General features: G+C 43.2%; 1 protein-coding gene across 1 annotated transcript in view; it reads left to right on the forward strand.

Annotated features, from left to right (window-relative positions):
• LOC126416540 (programmed cell death protein 2) overlaps nt 1-22072 on the forward strand; it is a gene marked incomplete at its 5' end in the record, with an annotated part of 45467 nt that extends 23395 nt beyond the window's left edge. The window contains 2 exon segments of the mRNA XM_050084285.1: nt 12731-12948; nt 21704-22072. Of these exon segments, the coding sequence (XP_049940242.1) occupies nt 12731-12948; nt 21704-21853 (368 nt within the window).
• Between the last annotated feature and the right edge of the window lie 3821 nt (nt 22073-25893).

Here is a 25893-nt window from a genome sequence, read left to right on the forward strand (position 1 = left end):
TGAAACCCTGGCAGAGAATGTAATTCAGTTGCTCCAGTCCTAGGTGGTACTAAGGAGGGGAATGCTCCTCTGTGTCTAGACAGTGGGACTTTCTGAGATGGTGAGTGACTGGAAAGATAAGGTGCAGGAGACGAGGTTATAAGGGTAATTGTGGTCTGTGAAGGCCTCAGTGAGACCCTCAGTATATTTTGAGAGGGACTGCTTGTCACTGCAGATGCGACAGCATGGGTGACTAGGTTATATTGAAGGGATGTCATGGTGTGGAATGGGTGGCTGCTGTCAAAGTGGAGGTACTGTTGGTGGTTGGTAGGTTTGATTTGGACAGAGGTACTGATGTAGCCATCTTTGAGGTGGAGGTCAACATTGAGAAATGTGGCTTGGGTGAAGTAAATAGGAGAGAAGGTATTGAGGTACTGGAGGAATGTGGACAGGGTGTCCTCATTCGTAATCCAGATCACGAAGATGTCACCAGTGAATCTGAACCAAGTGAGGGTTAGGGATTCTGGGTGTTTGGGAAGGATTCCTTTAGATGGCCCTTGAATAGCTTGGCATAGGATGGTGACAGTTTTGTCTGTAGGTAATGCCTTCAAAGGAGAAGTAATTGTGAGTGAGGATATAGGTGGTCATGATGACTACGGAGGAGGCTGATGGTTTGAAGTCTCTCAGGCATTGGGAAATGTAGTGTTCAGTGCAGTAAAGCCATGGGCATTACAGATATTAGTGTAAAGGGAAGCGGCATCAATAGTGACGAGCAGGACACCATGCGGTAAAGAAACAGTAACGGCGGAGAGTCAGTGGAGGAAATGTTTGGTATCTTTTATGTAGGAGGGTAGTTTCAGGTAATAGGCTGAAGTAGTTGGCCTACAAGAGCAGAGATTCTTCCTTTTGGGGCACAGTAACCTGACACAATAGGTGTCCTGGGTGGTTGGGTTTATGGACTTCAGGAAGCATGTAGAAGGTAGGAGTGTGGGGAGTGGTAAGGGTAAAGAGAGAGATGGAGTTTGGGAAGAGCTTCTGGGATAGACCTAAGGATTTGAAGAGTGACTGGAGAGAAATCTGGCAACTGGCGGAGTCCTTCTGCCAGGTGACCCTTGCAGTTCAAAGCAACAATGGTGGAGCCTTTAGCAGCAAGTAAGATTATAAGGTCATGGTTAGTTTTTAGTTGGTGGATTGCAGTTCTTTCTGCAGATGTAAGATTAGCTGGCATGTTGAGTAATTTGGGGAATGATGGTGAAGCAAGGCTTGAGTTTAAGAAATTGTGGAAAATTTACAGGGGGTGATTCTTGGGGACAGTGAGGATGGATCAAGGTTGTATGGAGGAGTGAACTGAGTCAGGCAGGGTTCAACATTGGTCTTTGGTGGAGTGTGATTGGTATAGTTGGTGGCGAAAGTGTTTCCACTATAAGGACCAGGAAAAGGAGAGAAGGTCTTTAGCAAGTCCTGCCAGACTGAATTTGGGAGTCAGACAAAAGGTGAGACCTTTGGAAGAGACTGATCTATCTGTGAGGCTAAGGCTTTTGCAGGATAGACTCGTGACTGTGTTTTCGGTCTGTTTAGGTTCTAGATTCTGTATGGTGGCGGGAGGGAGTTTTTGAGCATGGGGTAAATGTAGTAGGTTTGAAGGCACCATTTTTCAGCTATGAGGGGGCGTGTGGGAGGCATGGAGGTTGTTGCAGAGATGGTGGATAGTGCTTTCCCAAGGTGGGAGTGGGAAGTGAGCAGGGAGGAGAGTATTTTTTGAGGTGGTGGTCATGCTGCTGTAGTTTGTGAAGGGCAGGAGTTTGTATGTGATACGGGATCCACGAATTTAGCATTGCATAGCAGGAGAATTGTATGGATGCAGAGGAGGTATTGCAAGGAAGTTTGGGCCTGATTGACATGATTTTGCAAACATGAATGGATGGATGTCATTTTGGAAGGGGTGGTGTTGCAGTTGGATATGGGTAATTTGATGGTAAGGCCATTTGGAGGGTTTCATGAGCCAAGCAACAACATCAGGATGACTATGTGGGACTGGGTTCTGGCTAGGGATAAGGAAACCTTAGACAATAAGTTATAAGTCATATCAAAGCTGATCAAATATTCTTGTATGCCGTACAACAAAATCACTGAGAAACAATTTTATACAAAATGCAAACACTATTTTTTTAGGTGAATTAGCACTAATGCACAATACCAGAAATGCAGTTTTCTACTCATAGCTGTACATTCTTTTCTCCTCTGCTGTCAGCACTTCAACTTGTCCACATTTCTATTGTTACCACTGTATTTGTTTCCTTTTGTGCATGAAACAGAGTTTAAAAAGCAGAAGATATTTGCACACAGGAACAAAAACTTATTAGTAGTAATTGCATTCTTTGACTAATGCACTTATAATTTTATCCTGAAGGTTTATTACCTAGCTCCTATATACTCTTTAATACTATATGGACACAATGTTCTTAAATGACATTTTAATTACTTCCAAACAGTGATGTCACCTGTGTTTTTTGTGCCAGTTGGGAGTTCATTGTAACAAAGCAGTTATCGGAATTTTATCAGTTGCATGAAGACTTATTCCTTGTATATGATAATCAATCCTAATTCTTGTATCCTGAGAGAGAGAGAGAGAGAGAGAGAGAGAGAGAGAGAGAGAGAGAGTGAGTGTTGTGTCTAGACAAGACAGCCTAGACACAATGAGAGGAAGCCGAAAGGCACGCGCTAAGCCAAAGCAGGGAGCGTGAGGTCTGAAACAGGATACGTTATGAATGCTATAAAGAAAAGTACGTAGCTTCTGGAATACTTAACTTTAATCCATCCTTTTGGTACATCTGGAGATTGTGGCGATACAAGTGAGACTCTTTAGATACATGCAATGTTACTAATGGCGCCTTGCTAGGTCGTAGCCATTGACTTAGCTGAAGGCTATTCTAACTATCTGCTCGGCAAAGGAGCGAGGCTTCGTCAGTGTAGTCGCTAGCAACGTCGTCCGTACCACTGGGGCGAGTGCTAGTCCATATCTCGAGACCTGCCATGTGGTGGCGCTCGGTCTGCGATCCCTGACAGTGGCGACACACGGGTCCAACATGTACTAATGGACCGCGGCCGATTTAAAGGCTACCACCTAGCAAGTGTGGTGTCTGGCGGTGACACCACATTCCTCCCCCGCAAATCGGCGAACGGTCGTGTTATAAGGCTTCCGCCCGCCGTGGGGAGGACCCCATGTGGACGTATGCGATGAGGTGGGGAGCCTAACAACAGGCGAGGCTGTGCCACCCGCACCCGGCCATTCGGTCCGAGGGGAGCTAGGAAACGCCTGAAAACCTAGTCCAGGGTGCACGTCAACATGCGGTGTATGCACCCGTAAAAAGACAGGAGGGGCCGAAGGGTCGACCTCCATTGCGTCGGGGTACCCGACGCGCGAAAACGCCATGTGGTCCAGAGCGAGCAAGAGTTCCATGGCGGAGGACAGATGGTCACGGGAAGCGATCGGCGGCGCGTGACCCAGGGAGGCGCTTGGCGGCTGCAGCGAGGCGTCCACTGCGGGCGGCGCCAGCTGGAGGACGGGCGGAGGCGGCGGCGGCGGCGGCGGCTGCGGCGGCCCGTCGCCATGGGGCAAAATGGAAGGCAGCGTCGGTAACACCTGGGGATGAGGCGAGCCAGTAGATGGGTCCCCAGGGCGCTGACCGGATGGCACCGTCGCTGAAAGCAGACGGGGAGCAGCAGAACCCGTGCGACGACAGAGGCGCAGCTGATTGAGATGCCGACGCACCTCACCAGAGGCCCCCAAAACCAAATACATCACGCGGCCGAGGCTGCGAAGAATGCGCCCTGCGAGCCAACGCCGTGAACCTCGATAGTTGCGATAGAATACAACGTCGCCTGGAGCAAAAACAGAAGACTGCCGTTGCACAGGAACCTGATGCGGCGGGTGCAGCAAAGACATCAAGGTTCGATGAGGACGAGCGTGGAGCAACTCAGCCGGCGAGCGACCATCTCGGGGCTGAGAGCGATACGATGACAAAAAGAGCAACAACGCGTCCTCCCGAGAATGCGACTCTTTCAACTTCAACATCTGTGACTTGAAAGTCCGGACCAATCGTTCAGTGGCACCGTTTGACTGAGGCGAAAACGGCGCGGATGTCAGATGGTGAATACCATTGGCCTGGCAGAATGACTGAAATTCTGTGGACATGAATTGTGGGCCATTGTCGGAAACAATAGTCTGCGGACGACCTTCAATGCAAAAGATAGCAGACAACGCTTGGATGGTGGCAGATGACGTCGTGGAAGACAGCCGGACAATAAAAGTAAAATTACTGAAGGCATCTACCACAACTAACCATCGAGCATTCCAGAATGGACCAGCAAAATCGATGTGCAAGCGTTGCCAAGGGGAAGTGGCTTTTGGCCATGCAAAGACGTTCCGCGGTGGTGCGGATTGTTGTTCGGCACACGCCATGCAAGAAGAACACATATTCGTAATCGCAGCATCGATTCCGAACCAAGTACAGTGCTGACGAGCAAGTTGTTTCGTTCGCACTATACCCCAATGTCCTTGGTGAAGAAGTTGTAAAACAGAGGACTGTAACGAACGTGGGACCACGACTCTGGACTGATCATTATCAGAACGCAACAACAAAACACCACGTCGTGCAAAAAGTCTCTCCTTGTGAGTAAAAAATCGGCGAACCAACGGATCCTCGATCCGAGACTTTGACAAAGGCCATTGCGTAGCAACAAAACGCAAAACGGTAGCAAGGACCGGGTCAGCAGCTGTGGCTGTAGCTACACGACGAAAATCAATCGGAAACGATTCGACCACGTCAACGGTTTACGCATCAATGAACATGCAAGCCAGTTCAGAAGAATCGAATGCTCTATCCTCAGCAACAGGCAAACGGGACAACACATCGGCGTTTCCGTGCTTAGCAGTGGACCGATACAAGATATCGCAGCGGTACTGCGAGAGGAAAATAGACCAGCGAATGAATTTCTGCGCTGTACGTGGAGGTACAGGCTTGTTCGGATGAAAAAGCGACGTCAAAGGTTTGTGGTCAGTGATGATGGTAAAGTGACGACCATACAAGAAATCATGGAACTTAGTAACACCAAACACGAGAGCCAAAGCTTCTTTCTCGATCTGTGAATAATTTCTTTGCGCAGACGAGAGCAATTTGGACGCAAAGGCAATAGGGCGATCATGCGACCCATCTTTGTGCGCAAGCACAGCACCGATCCCGAAATCCGATGCATCTTCCATCAACAAAAGGGGTTTCTGGGGATCGAATGGCGTAAGGCAAGTATTAGAAAGCAACGCCGATTTCAACTGGCGAAAGGCGCGTTCGCATTCCGTCGTCCAGACGAACGGAACACCTGTACGGTGTAAGCGATGAAGCGGAGCTGAAAGAGAAGAGGCATTGCGCACATTCACTCACACCTTGTGATTCTAAATCGTTTAATGTTCTTGCGACCTCAGCACGCAATGCGTGGGGAACATTGTGCGCTCGGAAAAATTTCGGTTGCGCGTTGACTTTCAGTTCCAAATGTGCTGCATAGTTCTGAGCGCAACCTAAGCCCGGTGCAAAAATGTCTGCAAATTCTTCACACAGACGAGAAACACTGTCTGAAGGCACCATCTGATTTACTATAGACATGAATTAACTACATGAATGTCCATGGGCGAAGGTTCACGAGCCTGAGTGTCCGTGGTTCGATTCCGGCGCGAAGCAAAGGGCCTGGAATGGTTGTGATTGTCTGATCTGAGCTTTTTCTGGCAAACACTTTGAACATGTCCTTTCTTATTACAGAAAAAGCAGATAGCTTGGCATGACGAGCAATTTTCACGCGAATGTCTAGTAGCACACCGCGGGCATGATTTCACTGCATTTGTATGCTGGCGCGGCACACCTGGTTTAGAGCGTGGCGGCAGCAGCGTGGACGTGCGCGAGGGCAGTTTACCGGGCCGTGCAGCACGCCCGGCGGGCCGGTTAATGTTACACACGGCTGGCGAAGTTGCAAATGATTCCTGAGCAAAGTCAAGCATGTCTTGTCTATCCAATATGTCTATCACTTGTTGAAGGGAGGGATTGACAGAGTTTCAAAATCTGTTCCCGTATATGAACATCAGAAACGTTCTGTGCAATTGCATCACATACCATTGTATCTGAATCAGGGAGTACTCATTCACACTCAAAAGCACAATCCCTTGTAAGGCCTTGCAATGTTGCAACCCACTCCCTATTAGTTTGACCGGCCGTACGTTTTGTACGAAAGAAAGTATACCGTTTTGCAACGACATTGACTGTTTCTTTGAAATAGGCGTCCAATGCTGACAAAATTTCTTCATAGGACAGAGTCGCTACGTCGCGTCGGGGAAATAATTACACTATCACACGGTACGTTTGCACCCCTACACACGACAATAAATGAGGCTGCCGCTCGTTACCTTGAATTCTGTAGGCGGCGAGATGAAATCCAAACTGGCATGACCACTCTGTCCATGTTTCCTGAGCTGGGTCAAAATGCCGGAATGTGGGTGCAACTACATGTTGTGGCTGCGGTAGCGATGAAGCGGCGGCGGCCGCATCGGTTTGCAGTGCACGTTGACCCTGGACGAGCTGTCCAAGGGCATCCAATAACGCCTGCGTCTGCTGATTCTGCAAGCGATAAAATTCGGACAGTACATCTGGCGAAGCCATGACACAAGTAAATGTAAGCAATTAGAAAGAACAAGATCCTTTGTAGACTCGTCGCCAAAAAATTGTTGTGTCTAGACAAGACAGCCTAGACACAATGAGAGGAATTCGAAAGGCACGCGCTAAGCCAAAGCAGGGTGCGTGAGGTCTGAAACAGGATACGTTATGAATGCTATAAATAAAATAGAGTGTGTGTGTGTGTGTGTGTGTGTGTGTGTGTGTGTGTGTGTTCAAAAAATCAGCACAGTTTTAACATGCATGGTATTTTCAGATATGCAGGGTATCCCAGGAGAAATGGTCAGTATTCAGAGAAGTGACAGGAATGCTCATGTGAAGCAAAAAGCTTCTTATGGACATGAGCTCTATTCCAAATGGTTTCTGAGACGGAAGACACTTAATGGACATTTGTTTGTGGACTAGTGGTGCACACATGTGTCTTACCCATCCAACCTTTTTGATGTTTTATTTTAGTCCAACCTACCTTGTCGCTTCCAACCTCTGTGCTTGGGATGTCTTTCTGCCATTAACCTCTTGAACTGGCTGATTCTTGCACCACTACCTGTTTGCACCTTTGTAATTCTTCCTGTGCCTCAAGGCACTTTCTTGCAGTGGAGAGTAATGCGACAGGTTTTGGTGGACATTTCTCTAGTCAAGTGATTGTTGGGATTGCAACTTGCCAACAATTTTAAGCTTAGTGCAGAATTAATGTGCACAATGAAAGGAAACAAGTTACGTTTGATTTATTTTGATATATCTCACGAAGGATTTTATTGGAGGAGTGAGTGAATGCATACACATTTCTTTTAGGAAAATTGGTATTTTTAAAATTTCTATCCTTTAGTAATAAATTTCAAAATGAGGTGTCTAAATTATGCCTGTTAGCAATAACCCTGTGAACAAAGAACACAATTCCCAGTTGTTGGTTGGTACCCACTTGTGCACACATGACCGTTGTTTCAGTGTATCCACGTGTGGACTTAAAAACTGTTCGGGAATGTTCATTGGGGGTGATGATCCCCAGAAGCGATAATTTTGAGTGTTCACTGCCCCAGCGGGCATAAAGTGTGCTTCATCACTACAAAAAGTGTTCAAAGGTCACACATCAACTACTTCAACACTTGCAAAAAATGTAAGAGCGAAGACAACATGAATGTCTGTGTCACATGTCAAAAGTGAATGAGTAATGTGAAATTTGTATGGATACCATTTCACAATTGTTCACAGAACTTTTCAAATGGTGGACTGTGGAATGTTCAGCTGTCATGACACAGCCCATGCACTGCTTTAACATCACAAATTTCATCCAGCATTCTCAGCCATTGCAACAGCAACTTCTTCAACAACATGTTGTGTGGCCTCTCCAATGGGCAGTTCCCAAATCACCAGTTAATTTGAACTTTCTAATCATGTTCTTCAACCCTGATGTGTAAAGCGGACCTTCCATATTCCTTTAATATGCTGACACTCATGAGGTGCAGCAGCACTATTGCTCTTGTTTTGATAAAACAGCTCTATGACTTAAGCTTTGCTCACCTTGTCCAGACCCATATTAATTGTCTGTAACTGTTCTGCACACTGAAGCTAGTGTTTCAGCCCCATGTCCCCGTAGCAGTACCGGTACCTAAAGGCAAGACATGACACAAACATTACAAACAATGCAAATCCTGTAGTGCACAGTCTGAACATTCCTATAAAGTTGGGTGCCTGTAAGGTAAACAATTCTGCATCTACACTGTCTCAAGTAGCAAAAGGTTTGGAAAGGAAAGGAGATAAACAAAAGAATGTAGTGGTGAATAGTGTGTCTGAGACTATAGTTATGTGTGTGAAACAGAAATTTTCCATTCAGTGTGTATTATAAGTTCTGACAAATGGAAGTGGGGCACAGGCTTTTAACGTGAAAACTATCAAAAACTAAGGCTTGCTCAGCAAACATACAGGAGTGGCTTTGACATGAATCACCATAGATCATAATGCAAAAAAAGTCTAGAGGAAGCATTTATGGAGCTGTGCATGTCAAACGACTGACAATATTTGTGGACTAGCGAACCCGGCAATACTTGGCTATTACTATATTAGTGTTGGAATTGGATACGCATCCTTATCTCCTTCTCTTTTCCCATTCTTTGTCCTCCTCCTCCTCCTCCTCGCTCCTTTCTTTGTCCATTTCCTCCTCCCCCTTTAATTCTATCTCCTCCTCTTCCTCCCCCTCCGACTCGCCCTCCCTTCCCCAGTCTCTCTGTCCATCTACTCCTCTGGCCCCGCTCTCTCTCTCTCTCTCTCTCTCTCTCTCTCTCTCTCTCTCTCCCTCCCTCCCTCTCTCTCCCTCCCTCCCTCTCTCTCTCTCTCTCTCTCTCTCTCTCTCTCTCTCTCTCTCTCTCTCTCTCCCCCCCCCCCCTCCTTGAATCTTGTTTATTGTTATTGCAAACAAAACCTTGATTGGGAACTGAAGTCACATAAAAGAGTGGGTAAACCAGTTGGGCTGATCGGTATATGGGGTGGGAACGAGACCTCTCCAACAGCTGAATATTTGACGATAGTAGCTTCAATGATGCTAAGGTATTTTGCATAGTTTTAATCTGCGAATGGATATGATTACAAATTTTTGGGCGATTCAGATTCTGTAGTAATGTTCTAATTGCAATCCAGTAAGCCATAAATACAGCTTTCCTGTTTTCTGTTAAAACTGACTGAGAGGAAGAAAACAAAACAGCATATTGTTGTGTGTACAATCTTTGTTTAAAATCATATGTAGGGGGAGAGAATATGTATGGGAGAAACAATTTGTCAACTGGTTTAATTGTCCTGCTATCATAGTTAAAAATGACTGCGAGAAAGGAAACTAAACCATACTTTTTCACAGCAGAGAATGTTCTTCCTCGCAATTGATTGTAACAGAAAACCGGTACATTATTGTAAAAAAAATATATATATATATATATATATATATATATATATATATATATATATATATATATATATATATATATATATATATATAGTCCATGTACATCTGAATGTTTATTATGTTTATTAGAGCATTGCGCATGAATTTAGAGTAAATTTTTTGAGAGCTTTGTGAGATTTTTGGTAGCAACATTAAACAATGTCTTGTCTTAGTATAATAGTGTAGATTAAAGAGAACTGGTGGGAGGGGACAAAACATGTGCATACTGATCGTTCCACATCACGTGGACCATTGCCCCACGTGGCCATCTCCACTCTGGTTGAAGTTTTGCACTGAACTTTGCTGTATAAGAAAACCAATGTGTGAAAAATTTAAGCTATAGATAAAAAAAGCATGGTTATAGGAGGCTTTCAATAGGGGGTGGCTAAATCTTGATCTCTATTACAGTTTTGGCCAAATTTAAGATGCTTAGAATTGAAACTAATAGTTATCAAAAGGATTTACTGGGGTCAGATGCAAAACTTATGCCCTTCAAACAGTTAAAATTTCAAGGCTGCATCATTCACAGTTTTTGTGTGACATGAGGTCAGATTTAGGGAAATAATAAACTGCAACAAATTTTCAACCATTTTGTGACTGCACCAATTGTTCAGCAAACAAATTATGTAGTATGCCTAGTGTCCTGTAGTAGTTCCACAGAAAAATAACTGTTATCAGTTATAACAGATGAAGCTGTTATTTTGAAAGTATTCTAGACTCATAAGTAAATATGTTGCCAACATTTTTGGTCGAATTTATGAGTACTTTGGTGACCCATTACTGAATATTTATTTTTGTTTCAGTAGAAAGAGCTAGTGGTGTTGTACAAGAAAATGATTTATCTGTTTTGCATAAGATTACAAATTGGCTTGAAAAAACTACTGCCAAACAAACAAAAGGAATGTTACAGACAAAACTTTTGAATGGCATGGGAAAGCTAATGCCATAGCATTAGCCTCTGTGTGAAACAGCAGAGGAGGGTGGATCCTGGGAGGTAGTATTAGCAGCAGCATAGGCTGAGGAATGGAAGCGACGGAGGGTTGTGATGGCATGTACCTTTATCAGACTGTGCAATTTATTACACTAGAATCACAAAAATATTCTGCTATAAGTGATAAAAGTTCACTATATATAGGCAGAACCTTAATAGAAATCACTTAATAACAAACTATTGCAAAATTCAAGTCAGGAAGAACTTGGGAACCATGAGAGAAGAAGATCTAAAGAAAAAAGGACAGTATCAAAATTACAGAATTAATTGCAATAGACCAATTCAAAGAATTAAAATCCAGTGAGCAGAACAAAATTTTAGAATAAAATGTCAATACTAATAGTACCAAAATAGCAAAATTAATACCATTAGATACTAGCCCAAAGATTCCACAAAAATGGAGTGCTAGGCAGACATGCATAAAAGCTCTGAGACGGTATATAATTAAATGATGATATAACATTCCAGAGTGAGTCGTGCTTGGGTAGCTCAGTTGGTTGAGTACTTGCCCACGATAGGCAAAGGTCTCAAGTTCGAGTCTCGGTCCAGCACACAGTTTTAATCTGCCAGGGAGTTTCATAATATAACATTGATCATTGGATATCCAGGCAGAACCAGCTAGACACAAGTCAGTTAAAGGCAGTATATAGTACAAAATCAGTACCCAATTAAACTCCTTTACACTCATACCTGTTCTGCCTGTTGTCAGCTCACAGCCAGCCACACTGTGGGCAGACAAAACAAACTTGCTCTGGCCTTTGGTTCACCTTGGATCCATACATTGCAGCACAAAATTCCTCCACTATCTGTGCTGTCAAGGAGCAACGAGGAAAAGGCTCTTCTGACACCAAGGCAGCAATGGCTGGCCCATAGTTCTAACCTTCAGGACTGCTCATTTTTGTTGCCAGCTGTCAGCCATCTCTTAAACCCCACTGTTCCTTTGGTGCATCACTGACTACACATCATCACAGACCTTCACTTGCTGCTTCCAGGTGGTGCTGGTGCGGCACAATGAACTACTGCAGACTTGGCGCCACCTGCTGAGCTAGGCTAAACTTTCTCTGTACTATGAAATGAAGGCACAGTCTTTAGGCTGGTGTGTCATTTAACATTGCCTCTAGCCTTGAAAAAGGCCTCAACTCAGGCTCTCATCATCTTGTATGATTTGAAAATAGGACAGATCGAATCTCCTCAGACCATTCTACATGCCGCCAGTCAGATATTGTCCAGTTTCTGTATTGTTTGGTCCACTGAAGACCTGCAGCTTCTTGTGTGACTATGGGCAGCAGCTTTCTGTGACTTTCCAAACTCCTAATGTCCTTTGCATGCAGTTCCCGTAGGAATGTTCAATCAGAAAGTAGTTGAGATAGACGCGCATCCATTGACAGCAACAGTTCCTGCTGGATTTGAAACCACTTGTCACTAACAAGAGGTAGCACTTGTCTTCGATCCCAATCAGATAGGATTCTTTTTTACAACCAATGTTCTTTCACTGTGACAGTATTACACCATTACTTGTACGCGCTAAGGAAAGACCACGTCAATGCACCAACACATTGGGCAGGTTCCTTCATGATGTGATTGTAGGCACGTCCAAACACAATAGCTCCTTTGTGTGACTGTATCATGACTCCCTCTTACCGTGCTGATTTCATGCATCTGATTGGTACATACACACCACTTGACTGCCATGTTTTACTTTCGCAGTGGAGGGTCACAGAAACACCTGGTACCAATGCTGATTTCATGCATCTGATTGGTACATACACACCACTTGACTGCCATGTTTTACTTTCGCAGTGGAGGGTCACAGAAACACCTGGTACCAATTCTACTATGTCTACTTTTAAGGGGATAACTAATGTTTTTGCTGGTGAGGTTATTTGTCTTTTATAGCCAAAAGTACTTTGTGAATATCTTGATTACCAAGGAATGGGTAGTCAATTTTGGAACTGAACCTGGAACCAATTATATTTGTATTTAATTGTTTTTGCAGCTTTCCATTTCCACACACACACACACACACACACACACACACACACACACACACACACACGTGTACATTTTACTGGCTGGAAGTAAACTAGGATCTGGCTTAAATGAATGACTGTTGTGCAGGTAACAGTCAGGTGGATGAAGACCTCCTACGTATGGCAAGATCTGAGCAATCGGATGACCGAACTTTCCACCACTTCAAGAAATGTACAAATCGACATCCACGCCAAGTGCTTCGCTACGACAGGGGCGGGGAGCCACTGTGGATTGCAAATGTGGCAGACCCTTTGACAGTACCACCCTGTCAGTATTGTGGAGCAGACAGGAAGTTTGAGTTTCAGGTATGTGTCAGTTATTAAGCGTACACATGTGCACTGGAGGCTAGAAATGAGGTAGGAGAAAGTGGTCCAAGACATAATTTTCTGACTGACATTTCATCTTCCAAAGCTGGAGACATCATCAGAGGTTTTAAAAACTTAGAAAGCAGTTAGTCTGAAACTCAGGAAGACAAACTGATTATATTTATCTATGCTGTGATCAATTTGTGACATCAGACCACTGCCTAAAATCATGGTGTCTCACTGGTGTGTTACGGAGCTTGTATTGGGGAAGAGTTAGTGCTGCTTATTTTATGTAATCCTAAGGTCCACAACTTGTCTAATTTTAATTCTTTTTCTTTTCTGTTAAACTCTGCCCCACTACAAGCTCCACAATATACCTGGGCATGACTCTGCAATCTTGGGCAGTGGTCTGGTATCACAAGCCAACTGTTGCATGGATGTGTATAAATAGTTCAGCTTGTTGAGCTTATTTCTGACTGTAACTGCTTCATAATTCATTGGAGTCTCTGATGATGTCTCCCGTATTGGAAGACTAAATGTTAGGCAGAGAATTATGTTTTGGATCATGGCTTAATGCACATAAAACAAATATCATCAATAGAGCAAGCATAAATCTAAAGGCATGTCCACACAATCTCCCTTTTCTCAAGTGCAGTCGCATACATACAGGATTAAAAGGGCGCACACAAAAATTGGTGGAAAGAACACAAGTAAGCAAGGATATTCACATGTCCATGCGTTGCCCCATTCCAGACAGGCAGTCTGGTACATATCCCCTTCTTTGCTTGTCTGCAGCTCGTGGTCTAGTGGCTAGCGGCTAGCGTTACTGCCTCTGGATCACGGGGTCCCAGGTTTGATTCCCAGCTGGGTGTTTGTGTTGTCTTTCATTTCATCATCATTTGTGACCCTCCCGAGATTGGACTGTGTAAAGATTGGGGCTTTTTATGATTGCTGATAACTGCACAATTGAGTGCCCCACAAACCAAACATCATCATCATCATCCTTCTTTGCTTGGAACCTTGTGCTGCATTAATTGAGATGAAAAGGTGACTGAAAAAGAAAATGCAAAAGCATTTGTAGAAAAAAAGTAGTGTGTAAATAGCAAATGCACCAGTACGGGAAATACAAAGTGACAACGTTTTGTTTTGCAAATTTCAGGAGGAGGTCACAGCAAGATTTTAGTTTTCCTGCTTGCAAAACTGCAGTGAGAAGGCTGGAAATAACATTTTGCTAGCTATTAACCGTCGACTTATATACCGGTTTGAACTATTTATTTTGCATTTCAAAACAAAGGATTTCAGTTATTATTTCTGAAACTTGCGGTGTCTTATTCCTGACAGTAATTTGATCATATACTTTTATCAAATACTTGATGTTCAGAGCATCACATCTAAAATTTTTATTCAAAAATCTTTAGAAGCAACATTCCGTACAGACTTTTCTTTGTCTGTGGCCATCTATAAATTGAAGTGTGCTTCCTTTGGAGTCAGTAGACATTGTTGCACACAAATCAGTTCACAGCATAACCTCAACACATTACACAATGAAATACACATGGGCCCCAGTTGCCTGTCTCCCACTAAAAAGTGCAAAGGTTCCCACTGATGGCAGGAAGCATTGTGCTTGTTGCACGCTCTACATTTCCAGGAAATTATGCATGCCCAAATGTTCTCGTACTGAAGCACTTTGGAGTGATTGTAGTCATCGCTTAGTACAGAAGTTGCAGTCATAATCATGCTGTTGTGAAGTAGCACTGACAGAGTGAAAAGACAGATTGTCAGCATCAAATGGCCTCTAACGAATATGTGTTTCATAATACTGTGTAGAGTGTAAGATGAAAATTGTCGCAGTATATAGAGTTGCATTTGTGCTCTAGTAGAGGAAGAGCAACGTCTGGAAAAAGTTCGATGCTGCAGTCCACACTTCAGGTGGAAAAAATATACAAAGGTCATCGAGTGCAAACAAAATGGCTGTATTCATGTTTATTCCATCTCCACATGAGAAAACATGTGCTCTGTCAAAGGGAAACTGGGCACACAGCAGTGTTGCTATTATGTCCCTTCCCTTCTTCCTTCCTCCCCCCTCCACTCCCCTCCCCTATTCCTTTCCCTCCTGTGGTGTCAGGGGCTAGAATAAACTGGCTGTCACTCCTTAAATATTGTAAGAGGTTATAAAAATGAGTCTTATACCTAATGGAGCTTTTATGTTGAAACCTCCACCATTATTATTCCTCTTGTTTCATAACCTTTCACTCAACCTTTTTGGCTTAGTTATTTGTGGTTGCTTTTTAAAGTTTGACATCCACTTTGCCAAATTCACTGAAGTGTAGGCCAATTGGGGAAGGGCACCTTACATGGTTTCACCATGCGCTGTGATCTGTTGTACTTACTATTCGAATGGATTTCTGTTCTTGTCCAAAATCCAGTGTGATAGCCAATCTGTTGTTGGGGAGGGGTCGGCATGTACACCACAATTGTAGCCCCCTGACAACACAGAAATTGCACTGCTGTTGCCTAAGTTATTACCTTCCCAGGTGTGCCAAGGAGTAGGTGCTTGTCCAGTCTTGGGCACCGGGACTCTGAGCAACTGGTAGCCTTCGCTGTGCCAGAGTGGTGCCTGTGTGGAGAGCCTCCAGTCAGAGTGAGTGAGTGCCATTAGGACGGACAGTCCACAGTGGAATGAATCAAACTCAGCCATACCGGTGGCTGTGCCAGCTGTCTCAGCGGATAGAAAGCAAGATTTTAGTGCAGAGCCATACAATCCCATTATGTTTCCGTGTTTGATCACACCATTGCATGAGTGTCAGGCTAGGAGAAATGGAGGTGGACAAATAACTAAATTCTTGGTATGCTTCAGAATAGATGGAGTAACTGTGCAACAAAGTCACTCTTCTTCATTGAAAATATTGAGGATCGATCCAGAGAAGTTGCTGGAGTAGAGAAGATGAGAAATGGATCTCTGTTGATCAAAAAATTGAATGCCACCTGCGACAAGCTCAGGGTTACACCAGTTACCCCTCTCCTCTAACAGATTCAACAAGATTCAAGGTGTCATCTTCTACCATGACCTAACGCTACAAACAGATCAAGAATCCGAACTAACGTTGAGAAGTGTGGAGTCCATTTTGTTTATGTCCAGAGAGGATCTAAGGACAATAAGGTGGGCACTGAAGCTTTCATCCTAGCCTTCAATGAAAATATTTTACCTTAGAAACTTAAGGTCATAGCTTATAGGTGTGAAGTTAAGCACCATTTACCTCCTTCCATGAGCTGTTTTAAGTGTCATAGGTGTGGACATATGCCCCCCTGCTGTACCAGTGAGTGTGCTCATGGGGCAAGTGGCAGGACAACACATGACAGAAGCCTTTACAGTATCCTCCCATCCCAGAGCACCATTCCCCTCATGTGCTGCCAAGTTGAGTTTTGGTGAGGGAGGAGAAAATCAAGGAATACAAAACACTTCATCCTTGTCTTTATCAAGATGCTAAGAAAATGGTTGGATGATTCCAACCTATTGATATGATGGCAAACTTTGCAAAAGTTGTGACAGAATACACACCCAATGTAACGACTTCATCTCCAACAGCAACTCCCGGCCCTAGCAGCAGGTCAGTCTCTATTTTTTGTTAAGGGAGGGGACACCAGCTCCCTCAACCCCCACACCCACAAGACTGTTGGTAATCACTCCATGGGTGTAGCCGGAGATTCCTCCTCCTCCAATGTTGTTAGACAAGATGTCACCTGCCAAGGAGCCCATCCCCCCCACTTCCCGAGACAAATCAGACTAGCAGTCAACCACCCACCAGCAACTGACAGAGCCAAATGTTGTAGGTTGTAGGAAAGCTAAACAAAGGAAAATCCAGTATGGAATGTGACAGTATTATGAAAAGGATAGTTGCTACTCACATATAGCGGGGATGCTGAGTCGCAGATAGGCACAACAAAAAGACTGTCACAAATATAGCTTTCAGCCAGTAAGGCCTTTATCAAAATCAGACTCCACAGGGCATCCACAACTCTTTTGTGGAAACGTGCGTGGCAAGCCAAGACCCCAAGCTAGTGCGGCTCTCTTTCCTTTCCGGGCTGCATACCTTCCTTTTCCACATCTTTCCATCCTTCCCCATCCCCCATCCTCTGCCCACCTTTCCCCCCACACCTCCGCCTCTTCCCTTCTTCTATGTTAGGCCCAGCAGTTGGTTTAAGCTTGATATGAGCTTCTAAATCGTTTGCACGGCTTAACCCAGGAGAAAAAAGGGACGAAAATGTCATCGACAAGGAATCCAATTGAGCATAAGGAATAGCTTCAGAGACGATATTGACAGAGTCATCTATGGAGAACCCAAAAACGCGAAAGGCATCGAAACCAAAAAGATTCTCTGTGTTACTATGGTCGACCACAAATATGGGAACAGTGCGAACGACGGATTTGTAAGATACCTCAGCATCGAATTGTCCCAAGAGAGAAATCTTCTGTTTATTGTACGTCTGTAATTGCCTATTGACAGGTGATAGGATTGGAGAACCCAGCTGAAGATACATCTGAGAGTTGATGATAGTGGCAGCAGAACCAGTATCCACCTGCATGCGAACATCCCCACCAAGTATTTGGACAGTGAGGAATAACTTCCCTGAAAGGGAAGAAGTACCATTGACAGACAACACAGAAGCAGAATCAGCGTCACGTTCGTGAACATCAGGTATGCGGTCTGATTTGCAAACGGATGACGCATGACCCTTCTTTTTGCATTTGTGACACAGGGCCCAACATTGGGGACAATCCTCCCGTGAATGTTTCATAAAACACCACGGACATGAAGGGTTTTGCTGCAGTTTCTTAGAGGTTTGTTTACGGTTAGGCCGAGGCTGCACTTGGGAGTGTACTTCGGCCACATTGGCCAGCGGGGATACGCTCGCTGCATGCTTCGTCAACAGTGCACAGTGGTTGGACTTCCCCGACGTCACCCCATGCCTCTATTTGCGCTCCAGCAGCGCGAGAAATTTCAAAAGACTGCGCAATGGATAGGACTTCATCTAGAGTCGGATTTGCCAACTGAAGGGCACATTCCGTAACGTCTTTGTCGGGTGCCGACCGGATAATAGCATCCTGTAACATGGAATCGGCATAGGATTCTTTCTGAACATCGGTAACAAATTGACACTTTCTACTGAGGCCGTCAAGTTCAGCAGCCCAAGCGCGATAGGATTGATTTGGTTGGTTTTGACAACTATAAAAGGCAACATGAGAGGCTACCACATGCGTTTGCTTTTGAAAATAGACTGACAGAAGTGAGCACATTTCAGCAAAGGACAAAGATGCAGGATCTGTCAAAGGAGCCAATTGCAACAACAACTAATACATTTGAGGTGAAATCCATGAAAGGAACAGAGACTTACACGTTTGTTCATCCGCGACATGAAATGCCAAGATGTGCTGTCGAAGACGTTTTTCGTAATCAGACCAGTCTTCCGCCGTCTCGTCGTAAGGAGGAAAAGGAGGTATAGACAACAACGAGAGACGACCCGCAGTGGATGTCGCGCCAAAATCACGAATTGCCGATGTGAGAAGCGTTTGCTGTTCAATGAGACCTGGCAATAGTTGCTCTAAAGTAGCCATGGAAACCTGCGGGTCAACGATGAAAAAGAAAAATTCACTACCTCGTCGTTAATTGTTATAACGTCAAGTCGAACAAATATATTTCAAGGATGACACAATACATGTAAGTCACAGATCAAGTAAACAAAGTAAGACGTGTATACACTGTAACAGTCAAATAATCACTAAGTCCAAGTCTAGCAGCCGCTGGCTGGCTGGCCACTTAGGTGGCACTGCTGCTGCATGGCTGGCAGACAGCGCCGCATGTAGAGGACACGCGTAACTGCGCGGCGGCACTTTGAAAGATCGGCAAGTCACAACATTGCCACTAGTCTAGCAGCATGGAGGTGTGAGGAATGGTTTGTTTGGATCTGATTCTCAAAGGTTGTTGACGCAGCAGCTGGAGACGGTGGTCATGTGTGCACGAGTTGTGTGTGAATGTGTGTGTGGCTCTTGTTTTATGACAAAAGCTATGGCCATAAATTTAGTTGTGAGGGTGTTTCTACGTGCCTGTCTGTGGCCCAGCAATCATCTTTACGGTGAGTTGCTACCTATCCTCATTATTATTGATTCTCAAAGTGCTTGTGCAAGTTATCTGTTGTATGGATTAATCACTGCGGTCTCATTTCATAAACTTAGTGTCTGTGACAAGTGAATAGCTGGCCACATGAGTGGACTTCCATGGGAGGCCAAAACCACAGGCCATTTTGTGGGTATCTGTAACGGACTGGGTCTGCCAATCTGAAGTCCACTGTTTCCCACTAATGTGTATGCACTGCCCATTGGGCCTAGTCTCACTGGTCTGCCCACAGGCCAGGTCTGTTTATGTCTGGCATAATAAGGTGGATTTTCCATGGTTTATCCAAGGACACAGGACGGCGGTGCTCCTTGGCAGGCCTGAGGCCTTGGGCAGTGGATTTCAGAACTGTGACTTTCTCACTGCAAGTACATTGTACAGTGTGGTGTCTTATAGAAATTTTATATATTTTATTACTTTTGGCACTAGGAAAACAATTTATATATTAGAAAGTATGGGCGATAAGAAGAAGAAAATTGTGGAAGTCGCCAGCGGTTTGTAAGCTATGTACTCTTATCTTTCTGAAAAGAAAAATCACACAATACCTGTAAAATAATAGACATAACATAATGGGTAATTACCGACAGTAACAAACATAGTAGAACCAACATTTTATTGGTGGTCGCCTGTAGTGTTGGTTTATACAACTCTTCCCTGCCTTATACACTGCCTTCAAGAGGCCTACTATTTTCTGCGGTTATTTCTGAAATTGGTGAAGGTGTTTTAAATCTGTCTTGCAGCTCCAAGGTTATTCATATTTTTGTCACCAAATGTGTTTAGTTTTATTGAAATAAAATAACAACAGTGGTCATATACCATTTGGCTTGCTTTCTACATCTAAAAATAGTTGTTGATGTTAGTACTTGAGATATTTGCTCACATGGGAGAGAAATACAGAAGCCTTTTTTTTGTCAATTTATGACAGATCTCAAAATTAGTCATGGGAAAACTTGTGGCAACCATGATTATGTGCTGGCCAGTGGTCATTTCTCCTTATCAGTACTTCCAGCATGTAGGAATTGTACCAAAGATCCTCCCTGCTGCCAAATGTTAAGTATTGTCAGCTTGCTTACAAGTGTAATCTTCACCAACTATGGCAATGATTGCTTCAGACTCTCCAAAAATCGGCACTTGAGCTTTTTTGCCAACTTTGGGGGTTCCCCACAATGCGTCTTTCTGGAGGTGCTTCCTCAAAAGTACACTGTAATTTTGGCTTAACTGTTCTGAAGCAATATATCATAAACTAGAGGTATGGCATATGTAAAGAAGTGAATTGAAGCTGCTGCTGATTATCCAGTGTGAAGGCCTTTGACAATCACACCTCTTTTATCACTCTCTGCACTTTGTTTTGATGCCTTGGCAATTTTGATATTAAGACTGTTTACTAGAGACAGTTGACAGAGTAGAGTACCGACGACGATGTCAGTTAGAGGATTAGTATGGTGGGAAATATAAATTTAGGTTTATCTGTTGGGTGACTATCCTAGAATACTGTTCCATTGTTAACACTGGTTCTTCACAATGTGAACAAATGTTTCGGAATAACATATAGTCCAAGACATTTGTCATTGCTAGTATTTCTGCCTCAGTGAGCCAGTGTCATGTTGTCTTCCTGTGTTCCCCGTGTCAGTCTCCTCCTACCACTCAGCTGTGTCCGTCTCTCTTCAGCCAGACCCACCTGTTGTGCCTCGTCCTGGCAGACCCGCCTGTGTTGTCCGTTGCCTCCTGCCACACCCACCTGTGGTTTTCACCTCCTGTGCCCCCTCTCTGTCTGTCCATATCCTTCCCTAAACCACTTCCACCTGAACAGGAGGCTGAAGGTTCTTATCCACAGCATTTCTGCCCATATCATAACTAATATGTGCACCAAATTTAGTTGAAATCATTCCACTGGTTTGAAATGAACTTTTTGCCCGTGGCTTTGTCTGCACATGCGTATTCAACATATGTTTAAACTATTTCACATGTATTTGTTCAGTTATTTTACCTGTATCTCTAGCAAATTTCACCTTACAGTCTTATTTCCACATAGGTCATGGTATGAAATTTATCTCCTGAACTGTGTGTTATACAATGACATATTTTTCCAGGTACATTCAGCAGCATAGGTGAATACTGTCTCCAAAATGTGTTGCGAATAGTGTTAGTAGTAAACAAGTAATAAATAAAACAGCAATTTCATGTTGCAGTTTTATTGCATGAACATTACAAATGTAGTAAGTGATAAACTTTTCTCCTTTCATCATTTTGCGGGGATTGTCAGTGAGAAGGAGTTTCATGAAGATTTGAAATTATGTGTAAAGTTTGCTGCAAGTCAGTAAGTATATACAGGCATTTGTGTGTTGTGGGCTACACTGCTGTCTCACCCTCATCCCAACCCCTTTGATAGGCAGTTAGTTCTTACCCCCTACTGTGATATAAAGAACTGCCGCCCATCCTGCAGCATCGCCAATGCTGTGGGAGATTCCGAGCTCAGTCTGCTTCAGACACCCTTGATATACATCAATTCTGCAACTGTAATATTTGCAGTAATACATTCTCACCTTGCTCACAATTGAAGTTGTGGATTTTTTTTCTGTTCTCAGATTCTCCCTCAACTCCTGAACCACCTTGGACTGGACAGTTGTGAGCGGAGTGTGGACTGGGGAACACTGGCTGTGTTTACCTGTGCTGCCAGCTGTGACATGGGGCCTCCATACAAGGCAGAGTTTGTGTGGAAGCAGGATTTGTCCTAACTGCAGCTCTCTTGCCTGTGACGTCAAGAGTTGTTTTCAAAGCATTAACTTAAATTATATGGTCCCATGATATTTGGGCTGAGTACCAAACAAATTGCAAATTGATGTTCGTTGCATATTTAAGACTTCTTCTGTAATTTTACTTTTTCAGATCTTTTATATCAAATGGATGTATGTTTACTTGGCATGTGTATACAAATAAATGGAATCCTATTGTGAGCAATTCATTTAGACTTACTCAATTACAAGCCCAAGCCATCACTGAGAACGCAAGACATTTCACGTCAGTACTTGACTGTTAATGATCAACATTATTGGTTATACTTGATATTCTTGTAGTTTTTAATGCCAACTTCTTGCAGATCTATCTTGGAGGGATTTGGAAACTACTGAAAATACATGTTTCGTGTGGAATGTTTAGAAATTGCAACCAGGACATTTACTGTTAAGACAGTGTTGATAACAGCTTTGTGCTTCAGATTACACAACTTGTTTATGGTCCAGTGAAATGTCTTCTCTCTCTCTCTCTCTCTCTCTCTCTCTCTCTCTCTCTCTCTCTACCAAACAAAATTGCAAACATTGCAGCTTTATCTCTAGAGCTAACTAGTCATTTATTATTTATTTATTTATCATGTCAATATGAAGTGAAAATATCAATTTAAAAATAGATAGTAAACTACAAAACATAGTAACGTACATTACAAAGAAAAACAACAGTTGACTCAGCTTAACTTACCTTTTTATTCACCAAAAACTGGCCATATCATTTATGCTTTTGGTGCTGTATCAGAAGGAAAATTCATCTAATAAATCAATAAAATTATGTGACAGAATCGCTGTCCCCTGTTTTTGGTGTAGCTGTGAATACAAGAATATGGAGGGGCACATGGTCAGCACACCACTCTCCCACCCGCTGTAAGCTCTCATAACCAGAGCCACTATTTCTCAAGCAAGTAGCTCCCCAGTTGGTATCACAAGGGCTGAGTGCACCGTGTCACTTTCTTTGCAATACATAAATTTTTAGATATGATGTGCTGGATGTTATTAGCAGGCCTGATCCTAAGATTCTCCATGGGAACTGTTGTGAACAGCTGGGTGTGTGCAACATACCTCAAATACAAGAATCTTAGGATCAGGCTTGCTAATTCCATCCAACACATCTTGTTAAATAAGCTATGTATTGTAAAGAAAATGGTGCCAAGGTACATACAAGACAGGTTCAACAGCAAGTTCAGGAATCAAAAATTACTAAGTGCAAATGAATATGAGAGACTGTGATTATGATAAGTACAATTAGAGGGTTGTTCATTAAAAAAAAAAAGACAAAAACCTGTATAGATTACACTTTGAGCCAGCAGAGCTTGTAACTTCTGTAATGTTTGATTTTTTATTTAGTGTCGTAAGGGACAATGTTGACAAAGTAGCTAATGAAACAAGACTGAAACATGACAGGAAAATTCTGAAGTTAATGGACCAGTGTGTAGGTTTTATTACAGATAGTGAGTGGAAGTTAAGTTTCCATCCAAAAGTGGTGAATTTGACAAACATTAAGTTAAATGAACAGGAGCAAGTAATGTTAAGCAAACTCTTGAAATATAACATGAAAACTAAAATTAATTTTAGAGCCATTAAAGATACTACTGTGAATGTGTTATATGCTATTGATTCTCTAGACTTCAAAGATAGAACAAAGTACGATTGCAGTAGCTGTAAACAAAATTATTAATAGTGAATCTAACAGGTCTTCTAATAATAAGAGTAATGAAAAATTAATTGTGGATAGAATCAATGCTAGTGATGGAGGTGCCATCATTAGTAGGGTTAATAAAGGAAACTTGGTGGTACCAGTGGGGAAAGCTGAATATATAACTAAGACTAAAATGTTTTTCAATGACAATAATATTCAATGAATCAATAGGGATCTAACCTTGGAAGCACAGAAAAAAATGAGTGAAAATCCAAAAAGAATATACAGAGAATTATTCCCACCCAGAGAAATACTGCAGCTTAAGGTCATGAATCCATGTACATGTACACTTTAGGGCACAGCTTAATATCCATAAAGAAAATATGCCTGTGAGGACCAAATGTTGACAGAAGAGGTGATCCTTTCACTAAAGTTCCCAGGAAATGTTTCAGTTTCTTAAAGAAATATTTTCACTTTGGTAGACAATATCCAGTCAAAAATAGTTGTGAATTGCCCAATAACATTCTTAACGTACCAATATCAGCAGGCATGACATTTGTGTCCTCAGACGTAGTAAACTTACACGCTAATGTATCAGTTTTTGGCACTGTTGAAATTATTAGGAAGAATATAATGAACAGAACAGGCTTTCTTGAGTTGAAATTAATGAGTTCATCAGTTTGCTGTCACTAATTCTGAAATATATAGCTTTTTAAAATGTAGTGATGAAATATACCTCCAAAATGATGAGCTTAGCATGAGAAGATCAATTTCTGGTTTGACACACCCCACCGTCCAGGAGAGCTTTCACACTTGAATCAATCTTGTTAGAAATCGGCACCTATTTATACACGGCTGTGCACCTCTGTTTTGCCATACACGCTGCTTCGCATCACATACTCATAACACGCTAGGTTGGCGAGTGGACCCCTTCTGCCTGTGATTTGCGACATGCAAAACTGCTAAGTTTACTCTTTCAGCAATATGATGGTCCTGTGGCCTCTATTCTACTTTGCAACTGTTGGTATTTGTAACTCACTGCAATCCGGCCTGCACCTGGATGTGACTTGTGCTCAGTATATTCCACAAAATTAACTTTCCGATCCTATATGGTGGTATCACTACATTATTCCCCTTTTCGAAAAGACCCGGTCCCCGGGTCGACCCTTAACTAGCTCTTAACTTGTTTTGGTCGGCACCCATATTTCCTTACTGCTAGAAAACTTAAATGTGGTCTAGTGCCCCTTAAAACCATGACATAAACCAAAATGTAAAAATTCCTTACTGGGCGACCACTGCTCGGTCAAACCCTTAGCTATTCGTCTCACGCCCTTGGTATCCAATACACTAGGACTTGGAATACCCTTGGTTCCTTCTTGGAATTAGCTCTCCACCTGATCAGAAAGAAAACAACACATAACAAAGGTAAGGCTGCGATGTCACTTGGCACAGAGGTGCTCAAAATGATCGTTGTTTGCCGTTGCCTTTCCCTACACTGAGTGACATGTTGCACAAGCTGTTTGGCTGACATGCGCCCCTCGTGCTCTAAAATGAACTGGTTTACAGATCTCAACAGACCTGGTTCCAGAGTTTGATTTTACAAGGACAGATTCTGCCTTGGCAAAAATTCTAAAGTGGCTTCTGGCCAGTACAGCTGTGGCTGTGTAACATTCAATTGCATGACTCCTCAAATTGACGCTGGCAAGTGGAAGGTTGGTCCTGTTATGTTACACTTAGTTCCATTGATTAAAATCCTGCTCCCCTCAAGCTCTATATGTTTTGCTTCTGCAAATACTCCCCACTCAAAACAACTTGCTACTACTATCAAATTCTCGCAGGTGGAGAAGATCCAATGCATCCTGACCCGTTGCAAGCTCAATTTCGGCTCCACAATGTCTCTTGCACAGCCTATTCCTTTCCCCCTGGTTAAAAATAACTGCACCATGCATGTGTCCGGATTGGTACTTACCACTCTGGCTGGACGTACCATTACCTTCCCTCTATGGCAGCTTCATAATTCCTCCCTTGCCAACTCGACGTACCGGCTGTTAACTGCAGAGATCAGCAATACTTCCTCAGTTTTTACTTCTACAAACCATTACAATTCCTCCCTCTTCAAAAAGACTGCCCAGGCAGGCTCACTCATAAATACATACAACATATGAAAATACAATGCCTAATCACTCTACGCAAACCCAATATACATGACATGAAAACAAAAAAACTACAAATACTCTACTACTTTCTGGATCGCAAAGCATACGGTACTTCATGCTGTACTCTATCTTCCTGGTTTTCTGTGTGCTTAGTGTTGTGGCGTAACAAGACAGCCACGCCACTCGGAAGTAGCCGA

This window comes from Schistocerca serialis, chromosome 8 (assembly GCF_023864345.2).
Source record: "Schistocerca serialis cubense isolate TAMUIC-IGC-003099 chromosome 8, iqSchSeri2.2, whole genome shotgun sequence".
Lineage (NCBI taxonomy): Eukaryota > Metazoa > Arthropoda > Insecta > Orthoptera > Acrididae > Schistocerca > Schistocerca serialis.